This window comes from Dichomitus squalens, assembly GCF_000275845.1.
Source record: "Dichomitus squalens LYAD-421 SS1 unplaced genomic scaffold DICSQscaffold_39, whole genome shotgun sequence".
Taxonomy (NCBI): Eukaryota; Fungi; Basidiomycota; class Agaricomycetes; order Polyporales; family Polyporaceae; genus Dichomitus; species Dichomitus squalens.
Window position 1 is genome coordinate 160,120 of NW_006766921.1, and position 23,075 is coordinate 183,194.

The 23,075-nt window shown below is 56.0% G+C and overlaps 8 protein-coding genes across 8 annotated transcripts; 3 read left to right on the plus strand and 5 right to left on the minus strand.

The window, feature by feature from the left end:
* Window positions 1-1,225: 1,225 nt before the first annotated feature.
* Window positions 1,226-3,474, minus strand: DICSQDRAFT_90672 (uncharacterized protein). The gene is made up of 6 exons (XM_007368753.1): window positions 2,967-3,474; window positions 2,817-2,909; window positions 2,311-2,764; window positions 2,058-2,244; window positions 1,875-2,005; window positions 1,226-1,798 (listed from the first exon to the last, which is right to left on the minus strand). The coding sequence occupies exons 1-6, from the start codon at window positions 3,441-3,443 to the stop codon at window positions 1,758-1,760; spliced, it is 1,383 nt and encodes a 460-aa protein (XP_007368815.1). The 5' UTR covers window positions 3,444-3,474; the 3' UTR covers window positions 1,226-1,757.
* A 3-nt stretch (window positions 3,475-3,477) lies between these two features.
* DICSQDRAFT_110178 (vacuolar protein 8) lies at window positions 3,478-7,846 on the minus strand. Its single transcript, XM_007368754.1, has 11 exons — window positions 7,765-7,846; window positions 7,612-7,695; window positions 7,298-7,534; window positions 7,124-7,246; window positions 6,938-7,060; window positions 6,761-6,883; window positions 6,577-6,705; window positions 6,139-6,513; window positions 5,963-6,085; window positions 5,752-5,910; window positions 3,478-5,693 (listed from the first exon to the last, which is right to left on the minus strand). Exons 1-11 carry the CDS (start codon window positions 7,796-7,798, stop codon window positions 5,332-5,334), a joined length of 1,872 nt encoding a protein of 623 aa, XP_007368816.1. The 5' UTR covers window positions 7,799-7,846; the 3' UTR covers window positions 3,478-5,331.
* Window positions 7,847-8,031: 185 nt separating this feature from the next.
* Window positions 8,032-9,255, plus strand: DICSQDRAFT_90678 (Phospholipase/carboxylesterase). The gene is made up of 4 exons (XM_007368755.1): window positions 8,032-8,360; window positions 8,413-8,501; window positions 8,559-8,847; window positions 8,912-9,255. The coding sequence occupies exons 1-4, from the start codon at window positions 8,274-8,276 to the stop codon at window positions 9,137-9,139; spliced, it is 693 nt and encodes a 230-aa protein (XP_007368817.1). The 5' UTR covers window positions 8,032-8,273; the 3' UTR covers window positions 9,140-9,255.
* A 156-nt stretch (window positions 9,256-9,411) lies between these two features.
* DICSQDRAFT_139389 (uncharacterized protein) lies at window positions 9,412-12,349 on the plus strand. The gene is made up of 9 exons (XM_007368756.1): window positions 9,412-9,729; window positions 9,796-10,050; window positions 10,108-10,209; window positions 10,264-10,428; window positions 10,745-10,808; window positions 10,868-11,359; window positions 11,413-11,538; window positions 11,595-11,695; window positions 11,815-12,349. The coding sequence occupies exons 1-9, from the start codon at window positions 9,601-9,603 to the stop codon at window positions 12,040-12,042; spliced, it is 1,662 nt and encodes a 553-aa protein (XP_007368818.1). The 5' UTR covers window positions 9,412-9,600; the 3' UTR covers window positions 12,043-12,349.
* Window positions 12,350-13,589: 1,240 nt separating this feature from the next.
* DICSQDRAFT_32143 (uncharacterized protein) lies at window positions 13,590-13,841 on the minus strand (the record flags this gene model as incomplete). Its single annotated transcript, XM_007368757.1, has 1 exon — window positions 13,590-13,841. A coding segment is annotated over one exon (252 nt), but the record flags the coding sequence as incomplete, so codon positions are not given.
* A 1,454-nt stretch (window positions 13,842-15,295) lies between these two features.
* DICSQDRAFT_149102 (P-loop containing nucleoside triphosphate hydrolase protein) lies at window positions 15,296-17,490 on the minus strand (the record flags this gene model as incomplete). The annotated part of the gene is made up of 9 exons (XM_007368758.1): window positions 15,296-15,401; window positions 15,473-15,634; window positions 15,691-15,766; window positions 15,818-16,185; window positions 16,241-16,435; window positions 16,489-16,555; window positions 16,619-16,892; window positions 16,950-17,360; window positions 17,410-17,490. 9 exons carry the CDS (start codon window positions 17,488-17,490, stop codon window positions 15,296-15,298), a joined length of 1,740 nt encoding a protein of 579 aa, XP_007368820.1.
* Window positions 17,491-17,755: 265 nt separating this feature from the next.
* On the minus strand, window positions 17,756-19,618 carry DICSQDRAFT_90683 (mitochondrial carrier). Its single transcript, XM_007368759.1, has 12 exons — window positions 19,463-19,618; window positions 19,395-19,402; window positions 19,311-19,325; window positions 19,210-19,249; window positions 18,886-19,151; window positions 18,689-18,831; window positions 18,615-18,635; window positions 18,539-18,555; window positions 18,362-18,480; window positions 18,262-18,308; window positions 18,074-18,208; window positions 17,756-18,017 (listed from the first exon to the last, which is right to left on the minus strand). The coding sequence occupies exons 1-12, from the start codon at window positions 19,486-19,488 to the stop codon at window positions 17,967-17,969; spliced, it is 888 nt and encodes a 295-aa protein (XP_007368821.1). The 5' UTR covers window positions 19,489-19,618; the 3' UTR covers window positions 17,756-17,966.
* A 367-nt stretch (window positions 19,619-19,985) lies between these two features.
* Window positions 19,986-22,374, plus strand: DICSQDRAFT_139394 (P-loop containing nucleoside triphosphate hydrolase protein). Its single transcript, XM_007368760.1, has 9 exons — window positions 19,986-20,258; window positions 20,330-20,397; window positions 20,457-20,867; window positions 21,300-21,418; window positions 21,472-21,603; window positions 21,658-21,767; window positions 21,819-21,968; window positions 22,023-22,165; window positions 22,220-22,374. The coding sequence occupies exons 1-9, from the start codon at window positions 20,086-20,088 to the stop codon at window positions 22,228-22,230; spliced, it is 1,317 nt and encodes a 438-aa protein (XP_007368822.1). The 5' UTR covers window positions 19,986-20,085; the 3' UTR covers window positions 22,231-22,374.
* Window positions 22,375-23,075: the final 701 nt, after the last annotated feature.

Consider the following 23,075-nt stretch of genomic DNA (forward strand, 5'->3'; position numbering starts at 1 on the left):
TCACCTCAGTCCCGCGTATAACGCGTGCTGAGGTGAGCATATGCTTGTTACTTATTCTACGTACTCATACTGATTAATACGCTGTAGTTACATTGCTATAGGTATTACAATATACTAGTCCCGCGTATAACGCGTGCTGAGTTACATTGCTATAACTTTACATCCTGCAGACGACCGTCAGATATGCCACCTCCAGTCAGCGTGCAAAAGGTACTTACCGAGCTGAACTCATTGATCACCGCTGTGCTCTACGCTCTGCGTCGCTGAACGCGTAGTGACAGGGAAGGTGGTGACGTGCTTGGTTGGTTCAGCTGGTCCATGTCCGCCGAATGACGCTACGGAATGAGCAAAGACGAGGATCAGGGCCACGAGACCGAGCACACATGAAGACGAGACATACCTGACTAGCATCTAGGGCCGTGAGGACAAGCCGGAGGAAGATGTGCGCATATGATGCTGCGTCTACTCGGTGTATGCGCCGAAGAGGTTTGACCAACGGGCAGCATGAGATACAGAGAATGTGGCGACAGGGATGAGGAGGCATCGTCGTGTGATGCAGGCCTATATACTGCTAGAAGAGCGAGCTGACCAGTTGTCCTGCGGCTGGCATCCAGCTTCGACGCTGGGCGGGTAATTTCCTTCCTTCCTTCATGTTGAATTGTCGCTTCCGAGGCCCGAGAGAAAGAAACAGCTGCACTCGGTTGAACCAGGGTAGCAGAAATTGGAGCGACAGAGAAGAACGGTTGATTGCAAGACCAGACGACTCGCGGTGCGAGAGAAGTAAGATCAAGAGCGCAGCCCAAGTTACTAGCGCTCATCGAATATCCGGCACGACAGCTCCGACGTGTCCGTGGCCGCGAAGGAGCTCATCTGCTTAGGAGCTCATCTGCTTGAACTCAACTGCTCTCACCACCGAACTTACCACAATACACCTCCATGCCTGATCAAATCCGCCCCAACGCTTCGATGACCACACAAGGAGGAGCTGGGGAGGGCAACGGGTTCGTTTCGACCGCGAGGGAACGGCAGAAAAGACCCCCGACCGCACACGGCACAGGTCTCTCGGGCAGAGCTCGCAGCGGCTGGACTGAAGACCACGAGCAGAACAGAAGGAGATTCCAACCTTACCACCTCAAGGCCCTGGTAACACTCATATCCTTAATCGCCCGAGCCCCCCAGGCGACCTGCAGGACTCAAGTCCTGGACAATGCAATGTGCGTCTCGAGGGACAGCATAATGGCAGCGACAGTTATAATACAATAAGCAGATAGTACAACACGGACAACACCTGCAGTCTATATGAAGTATGCTCCGACCCGCGACGATACAACAGAGAAGCCCAACAGCGTCCATAAGCAGTGTGCGGGATAGTGCGTTGTGTATGTGATTCGTGAGCGTGAGCGTCGTGATGTCGTTTGTCAGTGCACAGTGTCGGTAGCAGGAGACAGGTCCGGGCCCTGCCTCATGCCATGCCATCTTGAGTCGTCGGCAGGCAACCTCTATGTTGTGCGCGCGGAGCCGTTCCACACGGAGAGCAATGCGACACGTAGTGCGGTCGCGTGCGCCGCCCTCCAAGCGAGCCACGAGCCTGGAGGATGTGGACGATCGGAGATCGGGCACGCTGGGCCTAATAGGGGCGTAGGAGCGTCCGATCGTCCAGGGTGGCGCGCTGCAGTGCCGGTGACCCTTGTCACCCGTGTGTGTCCAAGAACGAGCGAGAGAGGGGGGGTGCATGGTGTGTGGCGGGGCGCCGCGCGTCATGAGCTCTGGTAGATCTTGACGCTCTTCACTTCCCAGTCTACGGAGCAGGAGGAATCAGATCAGAGACCGGTGCATATAGGATCGAAGACCTGAACTGGAACCGAGATACTTACAGGCTTGGTCGAAAGCCGAGCCGTTCCCGCGGACAAAGTCCACACAGGCCGCCACGCCGGTGCTCTGGGCGCAGGTCTGGCTCTGCCCTGGGGAGCTGTCGGCTGACCATACGTTGCCGGCCCAGTCGCCGCTGCGAGGGGGGTTAGTAGGGGATGACGATCGTGCTGAACGGACGGACGTACCACAGGGTCGTGTCGAAGATCGCAGTGTGCTGGTAGAAGTACTTGCTGAACGGGGCGCACGAGCTGGAGGGGAACGAGGCGACAGGGCTGCCCCAGCCCGTGGGCTGCGGCGCGCCGTTGGCGATGTCGCTCGGGATGGCGCTGCGAGGGAAGAACCACGTCTTGACGCCGTCGTCGTCCCACAACGCTGTCATCTCACCGTCAGCACAGACCACAGACGCAGACACAGGATGGGAGGGAAGAAGGTGCTCACTGGCATAGACGCCGCCACCGATGTCATTGAACGCCGCGCCGTACGAGTTCGTCTGGCTCGCGCGCACACCGCAGCCGCTGTTCGACGTACCGCTGACCCCGCAGTCGGTGGACGTGATGACGGACCCGGTCATGCCGAGCACGTTGGGGTCCGCGGAGGACATCGTGCAGCCCGGCTCGGCGTGGAGCGTGACCTGGACGTTCGTGTAGTCGTTGACGCCTTCGACCATGTCGATCTCTCCGCCGGCGGGCCAGTTGGGGCCGTTGCTCCAGAACGCCGGCCACGTTCCGCACCCGGTAGGCATGTGCACGGCGTCCATGATGATGAGGCCGCCGGTGTAGGTGTACTCCGTGGTGATGCGGATGCTCATGCGGTTGCCCGAGACGGTGGGTGTCGTCTCGACCCGCATGACGGCGTTTCCGGCGCCATTGACCTCGATCAAGCCGGCCGATTGCTTGAGAAGGGAATGAGAGTTGAACGAAGAATTTATACGAGGATGTACTTACCGCTGTCCCTTGGTCCACGTACTGCGCGATTCCATGGGTCGTGTCGTCAGGCGCATTGGTGAAGACCCATCCGTCAAAGAAAGAGCTCCCCTCCTGCAAAACGAATCAGTCGCATGGTTCGTCATAGAATACTCGCGCACATGTACTCACGTAGCTTTGGGCCACTTTCCACGGAGAAGAAGAACTTCCCGAACCAGACGGCGCGCCAGATGACGTCGTTGTGGACGACGGCGCCGTCCCAGTCTCTGTAACGGAAACCGAAGCCGGTGAGGACGCACTCGGAGCCTCGGTCGTATGCGATGACCCACTGGTCGTATGAGACCCGTCCCCGTCCCCATCGTTTCCATCCGCCCCGCTCGTGTTGTTCAGCCCGAGTCCGGAGAGCCCCGTGCCCGCATTGTTCGTGCAGTACAGCTTCGATTGCAGGACTTGGGGCTTCTGCTGGAACATGCCCGTGTACGCGAGGCGGATGTCGTCCCAGAGGCCGCTGCTCTGCTTGATTGCGTTACGGCGCGCGTGTCGGGCGGCGCGGGAGAGCGAGGAGTCGGAGCTGCGCGAGAAGAGCCCGGCGTCGGTGGGGGCGACGTTGGCGAGCAGGAAGACGAGGAGGGGGACGTGCACAATCATCGCAGGCGTATCCGGAGGTAGAGAAGATGGGTGGTGGAGGGGGGAGGAAGAGAAGAGTCTAGGGTCTGCAGCCTGCAGGAGTCTTATTCAACCGAGGCGCAGCCGGGGTCGCGTGGGCCGATGGGGTCGTGGTCGTGATAGAGAAAATTCGTGAAGGAGCTGGAAAAGGGGAAGAGACCGATGAAGGGGGTATATGTACAGAGGAGTAGTAGTGGGCGGGGGAGCGATGGAGAACCTTTGCGTCGGTGGAGAAGACATAGCTGCGCGCCGATAATACACGCTCTATCCAGGGATGCCTGCAGCGCTCCGGTCCGCACCTCGAATACCGCCTACGACAGCCCTCCGCCCGCGTTCCTGCTTGCCTGCACCCGTCTCCGACGCATCCGCACACCCGTCTCTGCTCGCATCGCCGCCAAACGTGTCCTCGGCCTGTCTCAGGCGTTGCTAGATAGCTGGATAGCCCTTTCTGCAGACGCACATCCGGATGCTTCGATTTGTCGGGGCGGCATCTTAGCGTGCCCAAGCACGCTGCTCTCGGTTCCAAGAACCCCACCCTGTTTCCCCCTGGGCGATCTCCACCCAATGCCCGCCGTCCAACAATAGCACGCCCACCTTCTGGCCAGGCCGCCGACCAAATGAACGCATCTATGAACCGTCTATGAACGGATGGGACGGCCGACCACCGAACGAGTCCTCCTTCAGCACACGGAAGCAAGGCACGGATCATGGAAGGCAGCGTCGTCATTGCGAGCCTCTCACCGAAGGTATATGAGAGTCCAGTGCTGAAGTCGCCGGTGGCCCGATCATACTCGATGGAGCAGTCCTCCGTCAACGCGTGTCGATGCCCCACGCGCAAGGCGCTGCTTACTGTACGTCTGCAGCTGGTGACAGCGAATCCTGGGAACGAGGATATGCCAATTAATGCTGTGGCGACAGTCGACCCTACGCGTCTAGCGACTCGATGACCGTGGTGGCGTCGCCCACCTCGGCGTCGGAAATAGCCAGCGGAGCGCGCAGTGTGCGCCGCAGCAGGACTCGCAGCCCGCAGCACACCCGCAGCCCAGTCGTTGAGATAAGTACAGGGCTCGGAAGTAGATGTCTCCGCTCGTCGCGCGGTCGTGCACGCTCCTCCTCGCATCGCATCGTTCACACTGCCGGCAAGCTCGAGATGGGGACTTGACGCGAGCACTGCTGATTTGCGCGGCCTCCGTCCCCTCTTTTCTCGTTCCACGCCTGATCGTGCATGCCGCAGCTGCTACGCGCCGCGACGCGTGTATCCTCGGTACGCCCGCGGCCGGCTCATCTCCCAAGCATTACATACTACTGTAATCTCGCGTTGGCGGTGTCTCTCCATCGAAGTTGCTTTGGCTTTGATGGGGTGATGCGGATTGCATTGCAGGGACATCTACTAGCCATAGACGTTACTACTACTACTCGACATATGTGGGAGAATGGCGACAAGCAGCGGATGGAGGGCGGCATATATATGTACATCGCGTCGATTATACCTCGTCCTACAAATATGCACGAAGAGAAGAGCGGAGGGGAAGGCGCGAACGCGGCGAGTGTGAACACAACACGAAGTAGACAGGCAAAGCAAGAAGCGGGGCGTTGCGGTCGGGCAAGAGAGGTGAGGAACCAGAGGTAATAAAAATGCGGTACAGACGAGAGCGAAGCCTGGCAAAACATGTACACCGAGAAACCACACGATAAAACAAGGGTAGCACCCCGTGCGCTTGGCCTACCACAGTCCCAAGCACGGCGGAGAAGATTGTCGAAAGTCCTAGACCGTCCGTGGCCCGCTACCAGGTGCGCTCTAGACCCTACAGTCGTAGCCCCAGTGCAGCCAGGCGGGCGCTATCTCAAGTCGCCCACAGACTCGTCTCTATCAGTGGCCGGACGAACCGCTTGCAAACGCGTCCCGTACGCTCTTGCGAAGCTCCTCGTGATCACGCCCGCTGACGCTCTCGTCTCGCTGCGAGAACGAGCCCGCCTGGATCTGCGACGCGAGCGCGCTCGGTGTTATGACGCCCTCGCTGTCGGTGAAGTCGAGGATCCGACGGGCAAGCATCTGGATCTCGCCATGGCCGTTACCTGTCTCGGTATCCTGATATGAATGGGCCTGTGAGTGATGGGAGTGAGGGGTGCCGCCAATCGATGATGTCGGGGTTGAGGTGCGGGTCTCAGCGAGGGAACGGATGTTAGGGATGAGCAAGGAAGAACTGCGGATGTTACTGATGAGTTGCGGGTCTGTGCGCAGGCCAAACGGTGAGCGTGAAACATCGGTCTGAGTAGGGAGCGGGCTTACCTCCGGATTCAAGAAGCTGTACAATTGTCCACACAGCGATATGCTGGAAGGTGGCATCGGCGCTAGTAAGGAAACGGTACAGGTATCTATGCATGCCGCCGTCGGGTTTGTCCCAGACATCGTTGAAGGCGGAGTAATCATCTGAGGTCGTACGTCCGTCTAGATATACGGTCAGCGCATCGCGACAGCAGGATAGAGTCAATCAACATACCCTTCGAAGACAGGTTACCGAGAGCCGCGGCACTGTTACCCTGGACTTCGGAGCTAGCGGAGTTCGTGAGAGGAATCAAGACCTCGCAGATGCCCATCTCAAGCAACTGCCCCTTCAGCTCATCTGGACATCAAATTTTGAGTTTTCACTCGTCAAAATCACTGCGCCACACATACCGCTCAAAGCCAAAACCGCGATGCATGCCGTCATCTCGCTCTGTACGTTCATCGGAACCTCCAGCACGAGCTCCTTGATACTCTGGACAGCACCCGCCTTGACGATGGCCTGTTTGTTCTTCTCTGAGCTCGCAGCGAGGTTCCGCAGCGTCGAAATGGCATGGCACTGCACCTCCTCGTTGTCTTTGAACGAGAGGAGGTTAATGAGCGGCTGCAAGAAGCCCGATTCGATGATCGGCGATTCGTTCTGCGGGTGAATCGACACGTTCCGGACACAGGCAGCAGCAGAGAGGATGAGTGGCAGATACGTAGACTGAAGCAGGCGAAGCAGAGAAGTGAGACCATCAGCTTTGACGATCTCAAGCTGGTACTTCTCTAGTTAAATGCAGCGAAGCGTTCAGCCTTTGGCATCCAGAGGTGATTAAGGCAATAACTTACCGTCGCTGGCGAGGTTGCGCAAGGCAAGGGCAGCCTGACACTGCACCTTCAAGCTAGGACTGTCCATGAGCTGCACGAGGCTCGAGACCAGCTTCGGCTCGGTCTGTGCGAGCTTCTTCCGGTTGTGAGCTATATGCAAGATGAATGAGTTCACCGGGCGTATCTAGATTGACGTGTACATTACCATCTACGGCAATATTGCTGAGCGCAGTAGTGCAATAATATTGCACGTCCGTGTCAGGGGAGTTGAGCAAGCTGACAAGGACAGGAATAGCACCCGCATTGACGAGCTGTTGCCGGTTCTCATCTAGGACGTGGAGTTAGGAGCCTAGCCGACCAGCCGAAGTCATGGCACGCGCACCGGAATGGGTCATGTTGAGAAGTGCGCCAGTCGCGTTGCGTTGTACGCGCATGTCCTTGGAACGTGCCAACCTGGTGAGGGGAACGAGAGCACCGGACTTCGCGATTTTGGTCTTGTTGTCATCTAGCGGAGGGAGAAGCGGCTCAGAAGAGCACGCTGCCGGGAGAGTAGGGGCACTCGACGTACCATGCGTGGCAAGATTGGTGACACAACCGACGGCGTTGCATTGCACCTCCACATTGGGGCTAAGCATCTGCCTAATGAGGGGCTCGAGACCACCGAGTTTCACGATGAGAAGCTTGTTGTCGGCTGTCGCACGATGTCAACCTCGGTGTCCAGATAAGCCCAAAGTGTACGCACTATTTACAGCAAGGTTTCCAAGAGCCGCACTTGCAGCCCGCTGCACTTCGGTGTCATGGCTGCTGAGGAGGAAGAGGATAGGGTCGAGCGTGTCCCGGCCGACTGGGCGAACCTCCTTCTCGGTGATTTCGGCAAATGCGAGCGCAGCACTTCGTTGAAGATCGACATTGTCGGAGAATGAGAGTGTGGTCAACGCTGCAAGAGGCGAATCCCGGAAGAAGTCGGTTGTTGTGCGGTCTACAGCACAAGGCAGGGCAGGATGAGATGGTGTCCACGGACGGCGGGGGTGCCGCCGTCGAGCATAATTTACGTACTCTCCAAGTACTGGAGGAGGTCTGCCACAGCCTCCCGCTCGTTCTCCAACAACAACGGTTCGTATGTTGACCTCCGGGAGTGGACTGAACAGAGTTGTCAGAATAGGCGCGAAGCGGGGAAATTGTCAAAGTATAGGAAAGGCTGCCACTCACAGCAAGACTCGCAGCAACTGGAGACGACACCCATGTCAAAGACCCGTGATTGTGAGGACGAGCGGGGAAGAAGGACGGCCGGATGAAGGACGAGGGGAGTTGTACAGAATGAAGGGCGAGGCTTCGAATGCGAAGGTGAACTGGGCAACGCCGGCAATGTGTTTGGCCATGTTGTGTCCACGCCATATTCGGCCACGCGCCCTCCTCTCGCGCTCGTCGTCCCCGACGGCGACCTCGTACTTTAGCACCGAGCTGTCATCAAGATGACGACGTCGTTCTTACGACGAGAGTGCACCGCATTGTGCGCCCACGAAGACAGTGGTGACAGTCCGGAGAGCGCAAGCTGGCTTCGCTAGGCGGTCGCGCTTGACTGCGGCATCCATGGGCGATGCAAAGTGCATAGCGATGCGTGCTGCGCACCATATTCAGTCACCTCTTTGACCATACAGAGATGGATATAACGTGCACAGTGTCGAAGGTAGAACAGCAAGACGGCCCTTGTCAACGGAATGGCTACTCAGGAACGACCCTCTAGTCCCGAACCTGTCGTCATTGCTCCGACTGCAGAGCATACAGCCACCGTAATTTTCGTACATGTGAGGAGCAATCGTTGTATAATCCCCTCTTGAATCGCTGACAGTCTCGTAGGGTCTAGGACAGCTCAACAGTAGTTGGGTTCCAACCCTTCGCCGGGTCGCTGAGCGATTGTCCGGCGTGAAATGGGTCCTACCTCAGGCGTAGGTCCAGTACGTTTCTCCGACCTGTGGCTACGGCACTCACAAAACTGCATAAAGTCCGGACGCACCTGTAACGTTCAGTCAGGAACGGCGCAGCCCCAGCTGGTTCAACATCGTCAGTCTTCCTCCCTGTAATGGCTACGACGAAGCCGGCGTTTCGGCTTCGGTTGCCAGGTTGGAGAACTTGATTATCTCCGAAGTCCGTCAAGGTACCCCATCAACTAAGATTGTACTAGTCGGCTTCAGTCAGGGAGCCTCGCTGTCGCTCATGACTGCGTTGACGACGCTGCACGAACTAGGCGGCGTCGCAAGTTTGTCGGGTTGGATCCCCCAGCAGTCCAGGCAGGTAAGCAGTTGGTCAAAAGGTTGTGATCATTTTCCGAGCCAAGTTGGCTAAGATAGGAAGGCAGGCTATGCAACAGATCGAACCCAGTCTCCCCGTCTTTTGGGCTCACGGCACTGTGGACGACGAAGTGCCGTTATCATATGGCGAGGAATGTGTATCTTTCCTCCGCAACACTCTTCGCATGCCATCGGATAATATTAGTTTCAAAACATACGAGGGACTCGGGCACGATGTCAATGAGACAGCATTAAACGACCTCGCTGCATGGCTTTCAACTGTACTGTCGTCATGAGCACTCTCTTATAGGACGTAACACCCGCTTTGTGTCCTGATGAATGTGCTTACTTCCCTGGTTTCCATGGTATGCAGTAACGATAGGATTTCTTGAAATGCTGTAATGAGTATGGCCCAATGCATCTGTGTTTCCAAATCTATGGTTTACGCCCTAGCCGACAAGCTGAACATGATCGGCTGATGGGCAGCACTGCCACGATGTAGGAAGAGATCTGCGCCAAGCACTGGACCTTATCCTCGACTCAGCTTGTCTCCAGCCTCCGCGTGCAAGGCGCGCACTCAGTCATATACATCGTCTCATCTAGCAGACATTGCTATTGACCTCTCTTGATCTTCGGATATTCTGCGCGTTTGATGCGCTTTGGCCACACTGTGACACGCCGTCTCGTTCTGCCATTTCTCAGACAAGTACCGCGCTCACGGTCCTTCTATTGGGACCGTGTCTCGATCCCAGGCAAGATGACTGTGCAACTAACAGCGGAAGAGGATGAGCTATGCACCCTACTTGACCAATGCACACACAACATGAAAGAGGCGGAGGGCATAGAGACGACATGCAGGATTGCTGGAGGTTGGGTCCGGGACAAGGTATGTCTCATCCATCAGTCTTGCACCGACGTCTCTACAATTGCTCTTTTCTCTGCGTCATCCTAGCTACTAGGGTCAGAATGCAACGACATTGATATCGCGCTGGAAAACATGATGGGAGTGTCCTTCGCGGAACGTTTTGTAGACTTCTGCAGGACCACAAGGGACCTCCCTGTGAAGAACATCGCGAAGATTGAGAGCAACCCAGACCAGTCGAAACACCTTGAAACCGCTCGTACTACCATTCTCGGCATCGAGCTTGACTTCGTGAACCTCCGGAGTGAGGAGTATGCGGAAAACAGTCGTATCCCCACGCAAGTAGTAAGTCCCCTCATTGCGTGCCAGGTATGCATTTGTGTCGACGAGACTGGCTGCTAGACATTTGGAACGCCCCTGCAAGATGCCCTGAGGAGAGACATCACCATCAACACCCTATTCTATAACGTCCACACAAGACTTGTAGAAGACCATACTGGAAGAGTGAGCAGTCTCTCCTTTCGTGTTCATAATAAGGATCTAACGAGGCCGAAGTAGGGTCTTGACGATCTTAGAAGTGGGACGATACGGACGCCGTTATCTCCAAAGGAGACGTTCACCGATGACCCCCTGCGCGTGCTTCGCTGTATACGTTTCGCGAGTCGTTTCGGTTTCACCATTGTACCGGAGTTGCAGGAAGCAGCGAAGGATTTGACCATCCAGGTTAGTAGAAGAATAATCTGTTCGTCGGGCTCGCTCGCGCTCGCCCATGATGGTCGGGGGCCGTGCAGTGTTCAGCGAATATGACGGGACAGGTAAGCGTCGGGATCACAGGAAAATGGTTGTGAAGCATCATAGGAGCCCGGGGCAGCATGGGCAGGAAGCCTTTCTTCGTGCTCATGGACTGCCATGGGATCTCTTGAAGCGTCCCTCATGTCACTTGGCTGCTGCCCCCTTGTACTGTCCTTATCTTCCTACGTGAGGTCCTTACGGGTGCAGAAAGATACTTGTAGACATCGCTAAAACACATTGGGCACAGGAAGCTCTCAGAGTGAAGATCAGCCGTGAGCGTGTAGGAGAAGAGCTCGACAAAATGATGGGAGGTAAAGTATTCAATGTGGTAAATGCTTGCTCTCCCTGACAATCAAGCCTCTATCTATAGGTCGAAATCCCCTGCTCTCCATAGACCTCATCGATGGTCTATCGCTGTATGCCTCCGTGTTCTATGTACCCGAAAATGCAGGCATCAAGCTCTCTGGCCCTCCTTCGTCATCACGATCTGCCCTCCAAGCAGCTATGATCCTCCACGTGCTAACCAACCCTGTTGCTACCTCTATGGTCCTTTCTGGCTTCACCTTCCCCTCGCTCCCTCCTCTCTGTCCACTCTTGTTGTCCGAGATTTCCACCCCAGCAAAACCACTGCGACGGCTATATCTTGCCAGCGCTCTGACCCCATACCGCGGGCTCACGTATTTGCAGAAGGGCAAGGAGCGACCGGCGGTGGAAGCAGTCATACGGGAAGGACTGAAGTTGGGAGCCCAGTATCATTATCTAGATGGTATTCCTGCGCTGTTCTCGGCAGCCGATACGCTACAGCGGGGCGTGGCCACTTGGGAGAACGGTGGCCTGGATAGGCCGGAGAGAGCGTGGATAGGCGCGTCGCGCATATGGCACAATTGGCGACGATCGGCTGACTGTTCAAATTAGGAGTGCTATTACGAGACAAGAACGTGCACAGCGTGGTAACTGGGTCTATGTGGGCCTCGTCGCTCCTGTTCTCTCTTGTGCAAGAACTCACAGCGTTGTGGAACCCGGAGAACACTTCTATCGATGGTAGCTCCATCTCTCCTTTGGAATGTGGGAACATGTGCTCAAGTGATATTTCGCAGAGGCAACCGCATCCAGCCGAGTCCATGCTTACAACAAGCTGGCGGCTCGGGTTGAGGAGCTCGGCCTTCAGGCAGCGGTGGACGCCAAGCCGATCCTCGACGTGAGTTCATTTCCGTCTCGTTCATCACGATCTGTCCCGCGTTGCTTTATCCTCGGTAGCGACATGCCGTGCTGATGACTCCGTCCCACTTCGTTGCTTTCCGCGTCATTCCGATATAGGGCAAGGAGGTCGTCAAGCTCCTAGGCGCAACCCCGGGCCAGTGGACCGGGCAAGTCCTTGCGCGCGTGGTCGAGTGGCAGCTCGAGCACCCGGAGGGGACAAAGCAAGAGTGCGAGGCGTGGCTGCGGGCAGAGCACGAAGCAGGCAGGATCAGCACCGCGTCCTCGACGGTAAAACGTGGCCAGGACGTGGGCTCGGACGCGAAAGCCAAGAAGGCGAAACGGTGACCGTGGTGTCACGGAAGCGTTTGGACATTGGGATCCTGCGCGACTTGGACGTGGGCCTAGACCAAGAACCATAATGCGGAGGATGGCGGTGGATGCTTCGTAGAGCGACCAAGAACATAGCGGCCATGGGAATACAAATGACGAACTGAACATCCGTCTAATCGATGTTCGTCTGCGGTCGTGAATTCTTCGACTCGTGGTCTTGTACGACGGTGCCACAATGCATTAGCTATGTCTATGCGATATCAGAGTACCACAGTATAGAACCTGCGCTTTCGAGCGGACGAGAATATACGAGATGAGATGCGAGTGCGTGCGGGATGTGTTATGGTGCAGAGAGGGCGGTATGTGCGGCAGCGAGAGATAGCATGGGTATTATGTACATGATGGGAGAGCATTTGGAGTATGTGATCGTGAGGGTGAGCAGTGAGGGAAGGCAAATACAAAAACAGAATGACGACGACGAACAGGAGTCTAGAGAATGAGTATGCGGTAGGACGACAGAGGGAGCTTCCAGTAAGGGAACCAAACCCGCTAGCGGAGCGAACAGCGGGAGGTGGGCAAGGGGCACTTTTGACTAGGGTTCGATGTGTACCCAGGCAGAATACTCTGTGTAGTCGACCTCACCAGATGATTGGTCGGCAAGATATTCAAAGTAGAGAGGACTGTAGGGATGGTCGGCGGGACTGGGCACTACGTTATAGGCTGGCTTAGGACCCTCGACCCCGGGATGCGACAGATCGCCCTTGACGTCGAAGAGCGAGAAGTCGAAGCCGTTGGCGAAGACCTCAGATCCGTCCAGCGGATCATCGCCTGCGACTCCCATGAAGTCGGAGGAAGGAGAGGAGGGAGCCAAAAGCGGGGTGAAGGGATCACAGCTGAAGAGCGCGACGTCCTCGCTGTGCGGCGAGCACGATACTTTAGCGAAGGGATCGGTGAACTCGACCTGGGAGTAATAGGTCAGTGGACGCATTGTCTGTGGCGATTGATAGGCGTACCTTCGGGCTGAAAGCAGGGGAACCGAGACGAATCTCCGGGATCTCGTCCTGAAGTACGAAGGCTTGTTCGCCATTGTCGTGAGTGCAGGGAGGAGATAGCGAGCATTTGTAGATGTTCGGCGTGGACGGTTCCTCCTTCGGGACGACATCGTAGCTGCTGCTAAGGGGGGCGAAAGCCGGAGAAATTTCGCCGACAGGAGTAGCTGAATGCGAGCGGTCGTGGATGGGGACATCGTCTACGAGTGACCCCGTAGGTTCGACAGATGCCTCGGAGGAGCCCTCATCCTGCATGAGCTCCTCCTTGACCACTGCATGGATGGTGCGGGGGTGGCGTGGACGTTGGGCAGAGGAGAGCCTCTTCGTAGCAGACTTACGGGCCTTACGGGGACGACGGGTCTCGGCATACTCCGAGGCAGCGTCGGACGTGTAGCCGTCCTCCGTTGAATCTCTCTGTAATTCCCTCACGAGATCATCGCCTTCGAAACCGCGGCGCATGAGGAGTGCGACGCGCTCGCAACGGAGAACCTTCTCGAAGTCCTCGGACTTGGTCTTGCGCTTGGTGGCCCTGTCTTTGCGGTAGACGGGGGAGTACTTGTAATCGGGATACGTGAGCGCGTGTAGACGCTTCGCCTCTTCGGCCTTGACGTGATACGGAGCACGCTCCGCATCACTGAGCTCCTGCCAGTACTTGCCAGCAATGCGACTGATCTGCCGGTGGTCCCGCTCGACGGAGCTCTTGATCTTCTCCTTGTTCCAGAGCTCGGAACGGAAGATGAGAAACGCGTTTGGAGGGCGCGGGATGTGTCCAGGCTTCTTCTTACGGGAGTGGGAAGAGCGCGGAAGGTGGGGGACAGAGTGGACGGACGACGAGGAAGGGGGAGATCGCGGGTCGATCTCTGGTTCGCCTGACTCATCTTGGAGCGGCAGAGGCGCGTCAAGCGTCGGGGGCGACGAAGAGGCGGCGTCTGTGTCCGGATACATGAGTTGCAAATCGTAGGCGTCGTATTCATCGAGGTCTAAACCGGTTCAGTACGGGTTAGTACGCGGCTCAAACTCCGGATGACCCATGCTGAAGATGGGAAGGTGCGAAGCGGGGCTTGAGGATCAGGCACGGTGACTTACTAGGATCGCGGGGGGGCTGCTTCGAGATGCGACGAGACCGCCTGATGTTACGAAAGGCCGGCATGGTAAAGGAAGAAAGCGAGGTGGCGTCGGGAGACGTTGCGCGACGCGAGAAGAGGTCGCTCGAAAGTCGGGTTCAGCTGTCGCACGAAATGCATCGGTCGCTTTGCAAGGAAGCCTTTTAGAACAGTGTGCCACTCGATAGAGGATGTAAACGCGATTGAAAAGAAGGCTCCGCTGCTGTAAGGATACCGCCTCATGTTTGCCTCGCGGCGGGACCGCATATTTCGTCTCCAGATCGTCAACCATGGTTTAAGGTTGCCCCACACGCGTGGCCTCTTTCCCTGTTGGGACGCTTGCAGTGCGTCGCGGAACCAAATACGTACAACCGCTCATGCCACGCGTCTGCTGTGGAGACGTAGCTGAAACTGTCTTCATCCAACGAATGTCAGCTATGGCTGGCCACCGTTATGCGGAGAATCACCAAATCCGGTTACCGACCTACGTTGTGCATCTAAACAACAACGTCGGCGGCAGCTAGAAATCCCATCCCAGTATATCGGAGCGGCCGCACCGAAGCGGGACTGGTCGGAAGTGGAAACTTTGGCTTATGTCGCCCTGAAACGACTCGATAAATCCCGGAGTCAGTGCAGCTTTGTCTTATTTTGCCACGAGGACACAACTCAACACTGAATTGAACAAAACAAAACATGCCCCTCGGCCTTAGACCGTGAACGGCCGGGGAGAACGTCTCTGAATTTGGTTCTGTTGTCCCGTTTGTCACCCGAGCGCCTGGGGACCAGGCGTCTCGAACCCAGTTCCTCGACAACTGTGCCACTCGTCAGAGAAGACCGCCAGTCTAGAAGCAGCTTCAATGCTGAACATTGGGTGCCTATCAAGGAAATTGATTCCCTGGAATGACCGCACCGTGTCCGGTGGACGCGCGAATCCTTCGCATACTGACCTGACTGTGCCACTCGGCTAATTTGCGTTCCCAGGGCCTTCATTCCGGGGACGTACGCGCGTTGCGGAATGCCTGTCCAATGCATCGATGGGCGAGCATGAAAAGTGCCCAGCAAGCAAAACGTACGGCGGGGCATCCACTAGATCAGAGTAAACCAACAGAATTTCATTCACGACTCCCCGTCCGTTCCATCTGCGCTCAGTGGAGCTGCGGCTAGCTTCTCCTTTCTCTGTTGCTCCTTCTCCTTTCGCCGCTTCGATCCAGCAATCATTTCCCTGGACAATGGTGTGAGTTCATACATCCAGCGCAGAAGATGGCCCTCGCCCGAAGCCTCCTATTGACTGACCGTTTTTTGATCGCGTCACTCCGCCCGATACGTCTTGCATTGTTCACGGCCTCTGCTCGCTTGATCTTGCCCATCTCTCGCCGCTTCATCTTCGACGGTTTGGGAAGCTTCAAGACCCACTCCGGAACAGTGGATCCAGATTGTAGGAGTACGTTGGCGATCCTGCGCAGGACAATAAGAGATCGCACACTCTCCAAAACAAACAGCGGAGTATTTACGTCTTCAGGAATGGGGCGTCCTCGTTCGTGAAGTAGGTGATGGCCTTGCCCTCGCGACCAGCACGCCCAGTACGACCTGACTTAGACAATCAATGGCTTTGCATTGTAGACAGTTGCTCCAACTTGCCGATTCTGTGGACGTAGCTTTGGACGCTCTGCGGGAAGTCGTAGTTGATGACTTCCCGAACACCCTTGAAATCCATACCGCGAGCCATGACCTCGGTGCTGACCATGACCCAGCTCTCACCACGCCGCATGCGAGATACGGCGTCTTCTCGCTCCTTCTTCGTCATACCGGCGTGTAAGCAATCGACGTTGGGGACGCCAGCTATCACGAGCTCTTCCGCTAACGAAGTTGCGCGCGGTTGTGAGGAAACGAAGATGAGTACAGGGGGGTTGTACGGCTGCGACAAATACTGCAGAAGTGTGGGTAGTTTGGACTGATCGTCCGCAACGTAGGTGAGTGACTGGGCGATAAGAGGAAGGGGGGTATCCCTAGGATGAAGAGTGAGATGTCATATCAGCGTTGCGGTTTGTTGCATGTACATACTTCAATCCGACAACGACGCGTATTGGGTCGCGGAGCATGGACATCGCGATCTTCTCAGCGTTTGCAGGCAGTGTCGCACTGAACACTGCTTTCTGAATTTCGGGATGCGTGCAGGCAGCGATGACTTCCTGAACTTGCTCCAAGAATTCAGTGTCGAGCATACGATCCGCCTCATCAAGGAAAAGATGTCGGACGCTGAAAATTTGATGGCTCAGGTCGACTGTATGCGCCTACGTCATTAGACTCACTTGTCTAGCTCAAGGTTCCCCGCTTGCAGAGATGCTACGAGTCGTAGGGGCGTGCTGATGATTATATCTGAACACAAACAGATAAACAATAGTGCACATATGCCAGCGACTCCTGCTATGAGGAACGTACCAATTTTCTCCCGCACCTTCTTGTCCGCGAGAGTCGCGGCTGTTGCCTTGCTGAACAGGACTATGCGCCACTTCCGGCCTTGCGCAAGCTTGAGACACTCGTTGTGTATCTGGTGCGCCAACTCGCGCGTAGGCGCGAGAATGACTGCACGCACGCCTGACCCGGCATCTGACTTCGAGCTCGCCGCGGGGGCACCAAGGGCAGCCATGACGGGCAGTAGGTACGAGAGCGTTTTACCAGTACCAGTTGGAGATATCGCGGCAAGGTCTCGACGCTAGGGACAGGTCAGTACTCCGACTAACTAAGATATCGTTATTGACAGAAGATATACCTCCATGAGTATAGGAATGCCATGCGATTGTATCCCAGTCGGTCTTTTGTACCCATGTTGAGCGAGTTTCTGCAGGAGGTGCGAGGGCAGGTGAAACCGCTCGCGAAGAGCCTCAAACGTCTCCACATGCTCGGGCACGTCTTTTCCCTTAGTCGTGACACGATGCCGAGGCATGGGTGGATCGTCCTCCGTCTGCTGCGCATCGCGGCTCCCGACAACCTCGTCCTCGTCTTCGTCGTCACCCTCAACTCTCCGCTTCTTGCCCTTGAGGTCAATACCACCCTCCACCTCGTCGGCTTTGCGCTTCGGAATCCCGCCCTGTGCGTACTTGAAGAAGTCCAGTTCCGGAGGGAGCTCGCCCGCCAGCGCGTGGGCAGAAGAAGAGGCTTTGGGCTCTCTACCCTTGCTGCCCTGCGACCAAGATAAATAACACTGCACGCGTAACGCATAGCATACTTACATTAAATAGTGAGACTTCTGACTTGAACTTCTTTTTGTCAAACTTCGCCCCTCCGCGGGATAACAAGTGGAAGGCTTCCATGGTATCACGAGCTGTTCAGGCCAAGATAAAATTTTCAACAGAGGTTCAGTAGAACCAACGAGCGCAACTGGTATAGAGAAACTAGTAAGGGTGAAGCAAGCAAAATAATAGCCAGGCAGGAAGTCTGCAGGGGCGTCTTGCAGCGTCGCGGTGGAGGATTTCGTTTTGGAAAAACGCGCTCGCGCAGTACAGTGTGGGTCACATGCATGGGGCGCGACCTGAGCATGGCCCAAAGCTTGCAACAACTGAGGCTCTGTGACACCGAACAAATGTGGTCATTAGCCAAGGTATGGAGTGCGCGGATATACATATCGCTCTAGCATATACATGGATCTGATATTACTAAGGGCAATGCAGGAGTGCTCTAGGTCTAGGTAGCTGGGGCTCTATGTTCCATCTAGTCTACCGTACGAGCGAACGAACGACTACCTCTACCTTCGGGACACGAATAATGATAATGGATGCTTCTGAAGGCGCTACAAGACGTAGTCTGCGGGGAACATGGTTCGCCATCCTTTCTTTAATTGCTATTGATCACCACAGTAAGAGCAGAGCGAGCATTCGACGTGTCAATATGCCTCACCTCGAAGAATACGAACATCAACACTGTGTTGGGCCCCAGACGGATGAATGCGGGAGTCCAACCCTTGAATAAGAAGCGTGGCCCTTCATTCCTGAGCGCTGTAGTCAAGACTTGCACTGGACTTGTCTTGCCATGCTGCGAACCGAAGTTAGCTAAGCTCAGGGGATGCCGTCGAAAGGTAGACGTACTGCAGCCATCAATCGGGATCTCAGAACATCTGCCGGGGCCGTTATGGCTACGATACACAATAAGTTAGCTCAGGCCTTTCATCGTGTGCCGTTCACTCACTGGTTGCAACGGTCCCGGCCAGTACGCTAGCAACCGAATGGAGGAACAGGCCATCCTTCATCTGGTAATCAACGATAGGCAGCCTGTTCCTTAAAAGCAGTTGCTTGAAAAGGTCATATCTGGATCACGGCGACAATGTAATTCTTGTCGTTATAGCAAGGATGGATATCGACTTACGATCCAACCTGAGAACCCTAGGAAGCCCCGGTGAGAGCCATGAGGGCAATCGGTGTCTGCTTCATCTTAAACTCACGTTCATGAGGATCGCACGTGTCTGTTCCTTGAATAAGAACGCAGATAGGACGGAGCGTGTCGGCAGGTTCGTACCAAATTGGTGCCCATACCACGGCCCAAAGCGTGTACTCCCTCCTCTCTAACGAGTCGTACAAGGCCGGCGACGGCATTGCGGTAATTATACCTCTCCTCCGCTGGTCTTACGGAGTCACTCGTCATCCTAACAAGGAGAATGTCTTGTGATAGCCTTCGGTTAGTAAAGACAAACACATGCGTAGCATGACACTTACCGGCCGGGTTCCCAGCGATACCCCCCAGGCCGCCGGCTATCATCGCTGCCAAGAAGAGATGACTGGCAGGGGCTGGCCCATCTCTCGACAAGTGCACCTTCATCTTCTCGTAGGCACCGAGGCGGACAAGGGAGTAGGACATTTGTCGCATAAGAGACGCGGAAAGTCCAGTGTAAAGGCTCTTGAAGCCAGTCTCTGCGACGGTCATCCGTAAAATGGAGAGTGTTGATGGGTGAGCAGCACTCGGCTGCATAGTCTGCATCCGACTGTCCACGCATTCAGCTAAGGAATCGGTCACGCTTCCGGCAGAGTGCTGCCGCTCACACTTTCGTAAGGTCCAGTGGATGTGTGCAGCACGCAGCCACTGGGAACGCGAGTGCATCGCTCAGTTGGATACTTGACAGCGAAAGGAATAGGGTACTCACTTGTCGCTCCGACACCTACGTTCCACAGCCGACAACGCGTTTCCTATTAACTCCCTAGACAGTGAACAGAAAGCCGGGACATACCGCCGAGCCTGGGTCGTCGAGCGCAACTCAGCATGAGGCTAGCTGGCTCGCAGTGACGACCAACTCACCAGAAGGGATAACTCGTCTGAGGCATGGCGAGGACTCTGGTAAGGACGTCGCAACGACACGTCTAGGTATATAAAGGCAGGTCCGATCCTCTAAACTGCGGCTGCCTCAATGTGCGTGCGTTTCATGAACGAGAAGGAACAAGGAGCGAACACAGTGAAAACCGCAAGTCCGCGCCTCCAGGGGAAAGGGTCGGCCGTATGTTGGCCGTCCGTCCGACGTCCACAATCATGCCGATATTAACTTGCAATTACAAATAAGGATTCGGCAGCCTGAAAGGGCGCGACAGTGCTGCCGGTTCTACGTGCACAAGGTCGTCCATTGGACAAGCGTGTGGTGGCGGCATAGAGCACAACACGAGGCTGGCGTGTATCGACGAAGGCTTTATATTAATGCTGAACCGGGATTGGCAGAGGGGATCTATTCAATGGAGGAGTTCAGGACGGCGCTCGGGGCGGCGAGGGGCGTGACCGGGGTCCGTGCACTGGACAAGGCGCTTTGGCGCCACGCGTCGAGTCGCGCGTCGCCCTTTTTCTCCCTCCCACCGCCATCTTCCCTGCTGTCCACCTCCTGCTCTCCTCCTAATCCTATCCTAGCTTCTTTCTTTTCTTGCCCAACAACGACAATGAGCGCCCACGACAACGAAGAACTCATCGACTACGAGGACGAGCACGACGTGGTCACCAACGGGCCCCCAGCGGCGGCCGGCAATGGTAGCGCAGTCGCAGCTCCTGCGGCTGACGGCGATGGGGAGAAAGATAAGAAAAACTTCTCGGGCATTCACTCAACAGGATTCAGGTTTGTGATATCTCGCTTAGGACGTCTCCAGAACGCTTTATTGACGCGTGCCACTTGGCAATGACGCGTAGGGATTTCCTGTTGAAGCCTGAGCTGCTGCGTGCAATCAGTGATCTGGGTTTCGAGCATCCCTCTGAAGGTTTGTGCAACATCTACGGCGTCTTAGCGCATGCTGATTAACGCCACTCCCGTGAACAGTGCAGCAGGAGTGTATTCCCCAGGCAGTCCTGGGAATGGACGTGCTGTGCCAGGCCAAGTCTGGTCATGGAAAGACGGCGGTGTTCGTCCTCGCGACTCTGCAGCAGCTCGAGCCGGTCAACGGCGAGGTGTCGGTCATTGTCCTGTGCCACACTCGCGAGCTCGCATTCCAGATCAGGAACGAGTACTCGCGTTTCGCGAAGTACATGCCCGATGTCCGTGTTAACACGTTCTTCGGTGGCACGCCTGTGGTGAAGGATGCCGACCTGCTCCGCGATAAGAGCAAGTGCCCGCATATCGTGGTCGCCACCCCCGGCCGCCTGAACGCCCTCGTTAGAGACAAGGTCCTCGACGCCTCGAAGATCAAGCACTTCATACTGGACGAGTGCGACAAAATGCTCGAACAGCTTGGTTAGTCTCATGCGAATTTCGGCCCCCCATAATCCTTCGTGCATCGTTTGTTGTCCTCGCGGCATCGGCCTTGTCGGACTTCCTCACTTCGCGTCTGGCTGTCTCGTGATGCGGCACGCCAGTGCCTAGCGACCTCCTGCGACGATCTGGGCCTTGGTTTCGGCGGAGTCGTGGATTTTGTGGGTGTTGTTGCGAGTGGGGAACACGTGGACAGGAGAAGCGGATGAAGCATCGACGGTCTCGACGGTCAAGGCTGCGATCGTCTTTCGTTGACGTCGGGCCAACACGTTACGCAACTTCCGAGGGGCAACCGCCAAACTACAGCATTGTCTCCTGTCTGAAATTTGCCGCGGCCGCCTTCCGTTCTCAGTTCCTTTCTTTGCTTCGTTTTACATACAACGTCATCTCACCGTAACTACCGCCATCCTCCAGACATGCGTCGCGATGTCCAGGAGATCTTCCGGGCGACGCCGCTACACAAGCAAGTCATGATGTTCTCCGCTACCCTGGCCAAGGAGATCCGTATCACTTGCAAAAAGTTCATGGATCATGTAGGTGACTGTTGTCTTTGAATGTAACAATCAGGCTAACGTTGTCTTTGCAGCCTCTCGAAATCTTCGTCGATGACGAGACCAAGCTTACGCTCCACGGTCTCCAGCAGCACTACGTGAAGCTGGAGGAGGTGGCCAAGAATCGGAAGCTGAACGAGCTTCTTGACACTCTTGACTTCAATCAGGCGAGTACTGTCGTGCGCCCCTTGTCGGAATCCCGCTTAACGCCATATATGTAGGTCGTGATCTTCGTCAAGTCTGTTGCGCGTGCAATCGAACTCGACAAGCTCCTTGTATCATGCAATTTCCCCAGTATCGCGATTCACTCCGGCCTCGCTCAGGAAGAGCGGTACGTGACTTGGTCTTTTTGCCAGTACAGCGTGCTCATCGTTGCCTCCAGTATCTCACGATACACTGCCTTCAAGGCGTTTGAGAAGCGTATCCTTGTCGCGACCGATATATTTGGTCGTGGCATCGATGTCGAGCGTGTGAATATTGTCATCAACTACGACTGCCCTCCTGACGCCGACAGCTACCTGCATCGTGTCGGGTGAGTTCTTCCAGGCACACTATGACCGGGACAACATTGAAAGTCTCTTCGCAGGCGTGCCGGCCGTTTCGGCACAAAGGGCCTTGCCATCACCTTCGTATCCTCGGAAAGTGACCAGCAGGTGATGGCGGCTATCCAGTCCCGCTTCGAGGTCGCCGTACCTGAGCTTCCGGATCACATCGATCCCGCCAGCTACAGTGAGTGTTGATGTGCCGTGTGCTCGGTGTGTTCGTAGCTAATGATATCTTCAGTGACGTCGTAATTCGCCGAGCTGCGGGCTCGCGCTGCTCTCGCACTTCTTTTCTCGCTGTCTCTGTCGTAGAATACTGTCTCTTGTAACCATAGTGTCCTGCCGCACCACCTCTCTCCTAGTCAAACGGATGATATTCATGGCGATGCATCGAGCCAAGCTGTACTTCAATTGGGTGCATTATTTCGCGCGAATGGGAGTCTTCGGTATAATCGCGCGAGACCAGGTATGGTTGTCGTGCCGAGGGTGTTTGGTTATATGGACGCCCCCGTGGTTAGAAGGGTGATCCGCGTAATGCTGTCCTGACGTGCGGTTGTTTGATTTGGGCCTACAGATCCGCGTTTTGGAATGCCGTGGGGAGTACGTGAGCACATCACAGTCGTAGTGCAGCTTGTCAACGCGAAGAGCAGTATTGACGTTGCTCGGAAGTTCTTTGATAATACATTGAGGGCAGATTATCTGACTTACTGTCACGCTACAATGTCTGTCGTTGTGCCTGAGGGAGTAGACGCGCAGGAAGGGTAGACGTTCAGCGGGACATACTTACGCTGGTGTGGCGGCTGTATGAAGAGAGGGATATAGCTGTGCCGATGAGAGATGGGTGGGTGGCCAAAGAGGGAAATGGGAGAGCGCGGGGGAGTGACGTCAACGGCTGACCCCCAGTAGCGCTGACCCATCAGAACGGGGGCCTGGGCCGCGGGGCAGGGGAGCAGAACAGCGACGGAGAGCCAACGAGAGCCACCACAAGGCCCGGTTCGATAGCCCTCCTTCGGAAACACCAAGTACTACTGACTCTCCTTCCACTTGCCATCTCTCCCAGACTCTCCGCCTCTCCTCCTCCTGCCCTACGGCAGCCT

Coding starts and splice junctions, on each gene's coding strand:
- DICSQDRAFT_90672 (XM_007368753.1), bottom strand. CDS start 3,443: ATGATTGTGCACGTCCCCCTCCTCGTCTTCCTGCTCGCCAACGTCGCC. Junction 2,245..2,310: donor CGGTGGCGGCGTCTATGCCA/GTGAGCACCTTC, acceptor GTGAGATGACAG/CGTTGTGGGACGACGACGGC. Junction 2,006..2,057: donor ATCTTCGACACGACCCTGTG/GTACGTCCGTCC, acceptor CCCCCCTCGCAG/CGGCGACTGGGCCGGCAACG.
- DICSQDRAFT_110178 (XM_007368754.1), bottom strand. CDS start 7,798: ATGGGTGTCGTCTCCAGTTGCTGCGAGTCTTGCT. Junction 7,696..7,764: donor CAGTTGCTGCGAGTCTTGCT/GTGAGTGGCAGC, acceptor AACTCTGTTCAG/TCCACTCCCGGAGGTCAACA. Junction 6,086..6,138: donor CGCGGTTTTGGCTTTGAGCG/GTATGTGTGGCG, acceptor TTTGATGTCCAG/ATGAGCTGAAGGGGCAGTTG.
- DICSQDRAFT_90678 (XM_007368755.1), top strand. CDS start 8,274: ATGGCTACTCAGGAACGACCCTCTAGTCCCGAACCTGTCGTCATTGCT. Junction 8,361..8,412: donor CCACCGTAATTTTCGTACAT/GTGAGGAGCAAT, acceptor ACAGTCTCGTAG/GGTCTAGGACAGCTCAACAG. Junction 8,502..8,558: donor AAATGGGTCCTACCTCAGGC/GTAGGTCCAGTA, acceptor AACTGCATAAAG/TCCGGACGCACCTGTAACGT.
- DICSQDRAFT_139389 (XM_007368756.1), top strand. CDS start 9,601: ATGACTGTGCAACTAACAGCGGAAGAGGATGAGCTATGCACCCTACTT. Junction 11,360..11,412: donor GCCGGAGAGAGCGTGGATAG/GCGCGTCGCGCA, acceptor TGTTCAAATTAG/GAGTGCTATTACGAGACAAG. Junction 11,696..11,814: donor ACGCCAAGCCGATCCTCGAC/GTGAGTTCATTT, acceptor ATTCCGATATAG/GGCAAGGAGGTCGTCAAGCT.
- DICSQDRAFT_90683 (XM_007368759.1), bottom strand. CDS start 19,488: ATGCCTCAGACGAGTTATCCCTTCTG. Junction 19,152..19,209: donor CCACTGGACCTTACGAAAGT/GTGAGCGGCAGC, acceptor ATGCGTGGACAG/TCGGATGCAGACTATGCAGC. Junction 18,636..18,688: donor GTGGTATGGGCACCAATTTG/GTACGAACCTGC, acceptor TTCAAGGAACAG/ACACGTGCGATCCTCATGAA.
- DICSQDRAFT_139394 (XM_007368760.1), top strand. CDS start 20,086: ATGAGCGCCCACGACAACGAAGAACTCATCGACTACGAGGACGAGCAC. Junction 20,259..20,329: donor ATTCACTCAACAGGATTCAG/GTTTGTGATATC, acceptor AATGACGCGTAG/GGATTTCCTGTTGAAGCCTG. Junction 20,398..20,456: donor TTTCGAGCATCCCTCTGAAG/GTTTGTGCAACA, acceptor TCCCGTGAACAG/TGCAGCAGGAGTGTATTCCC.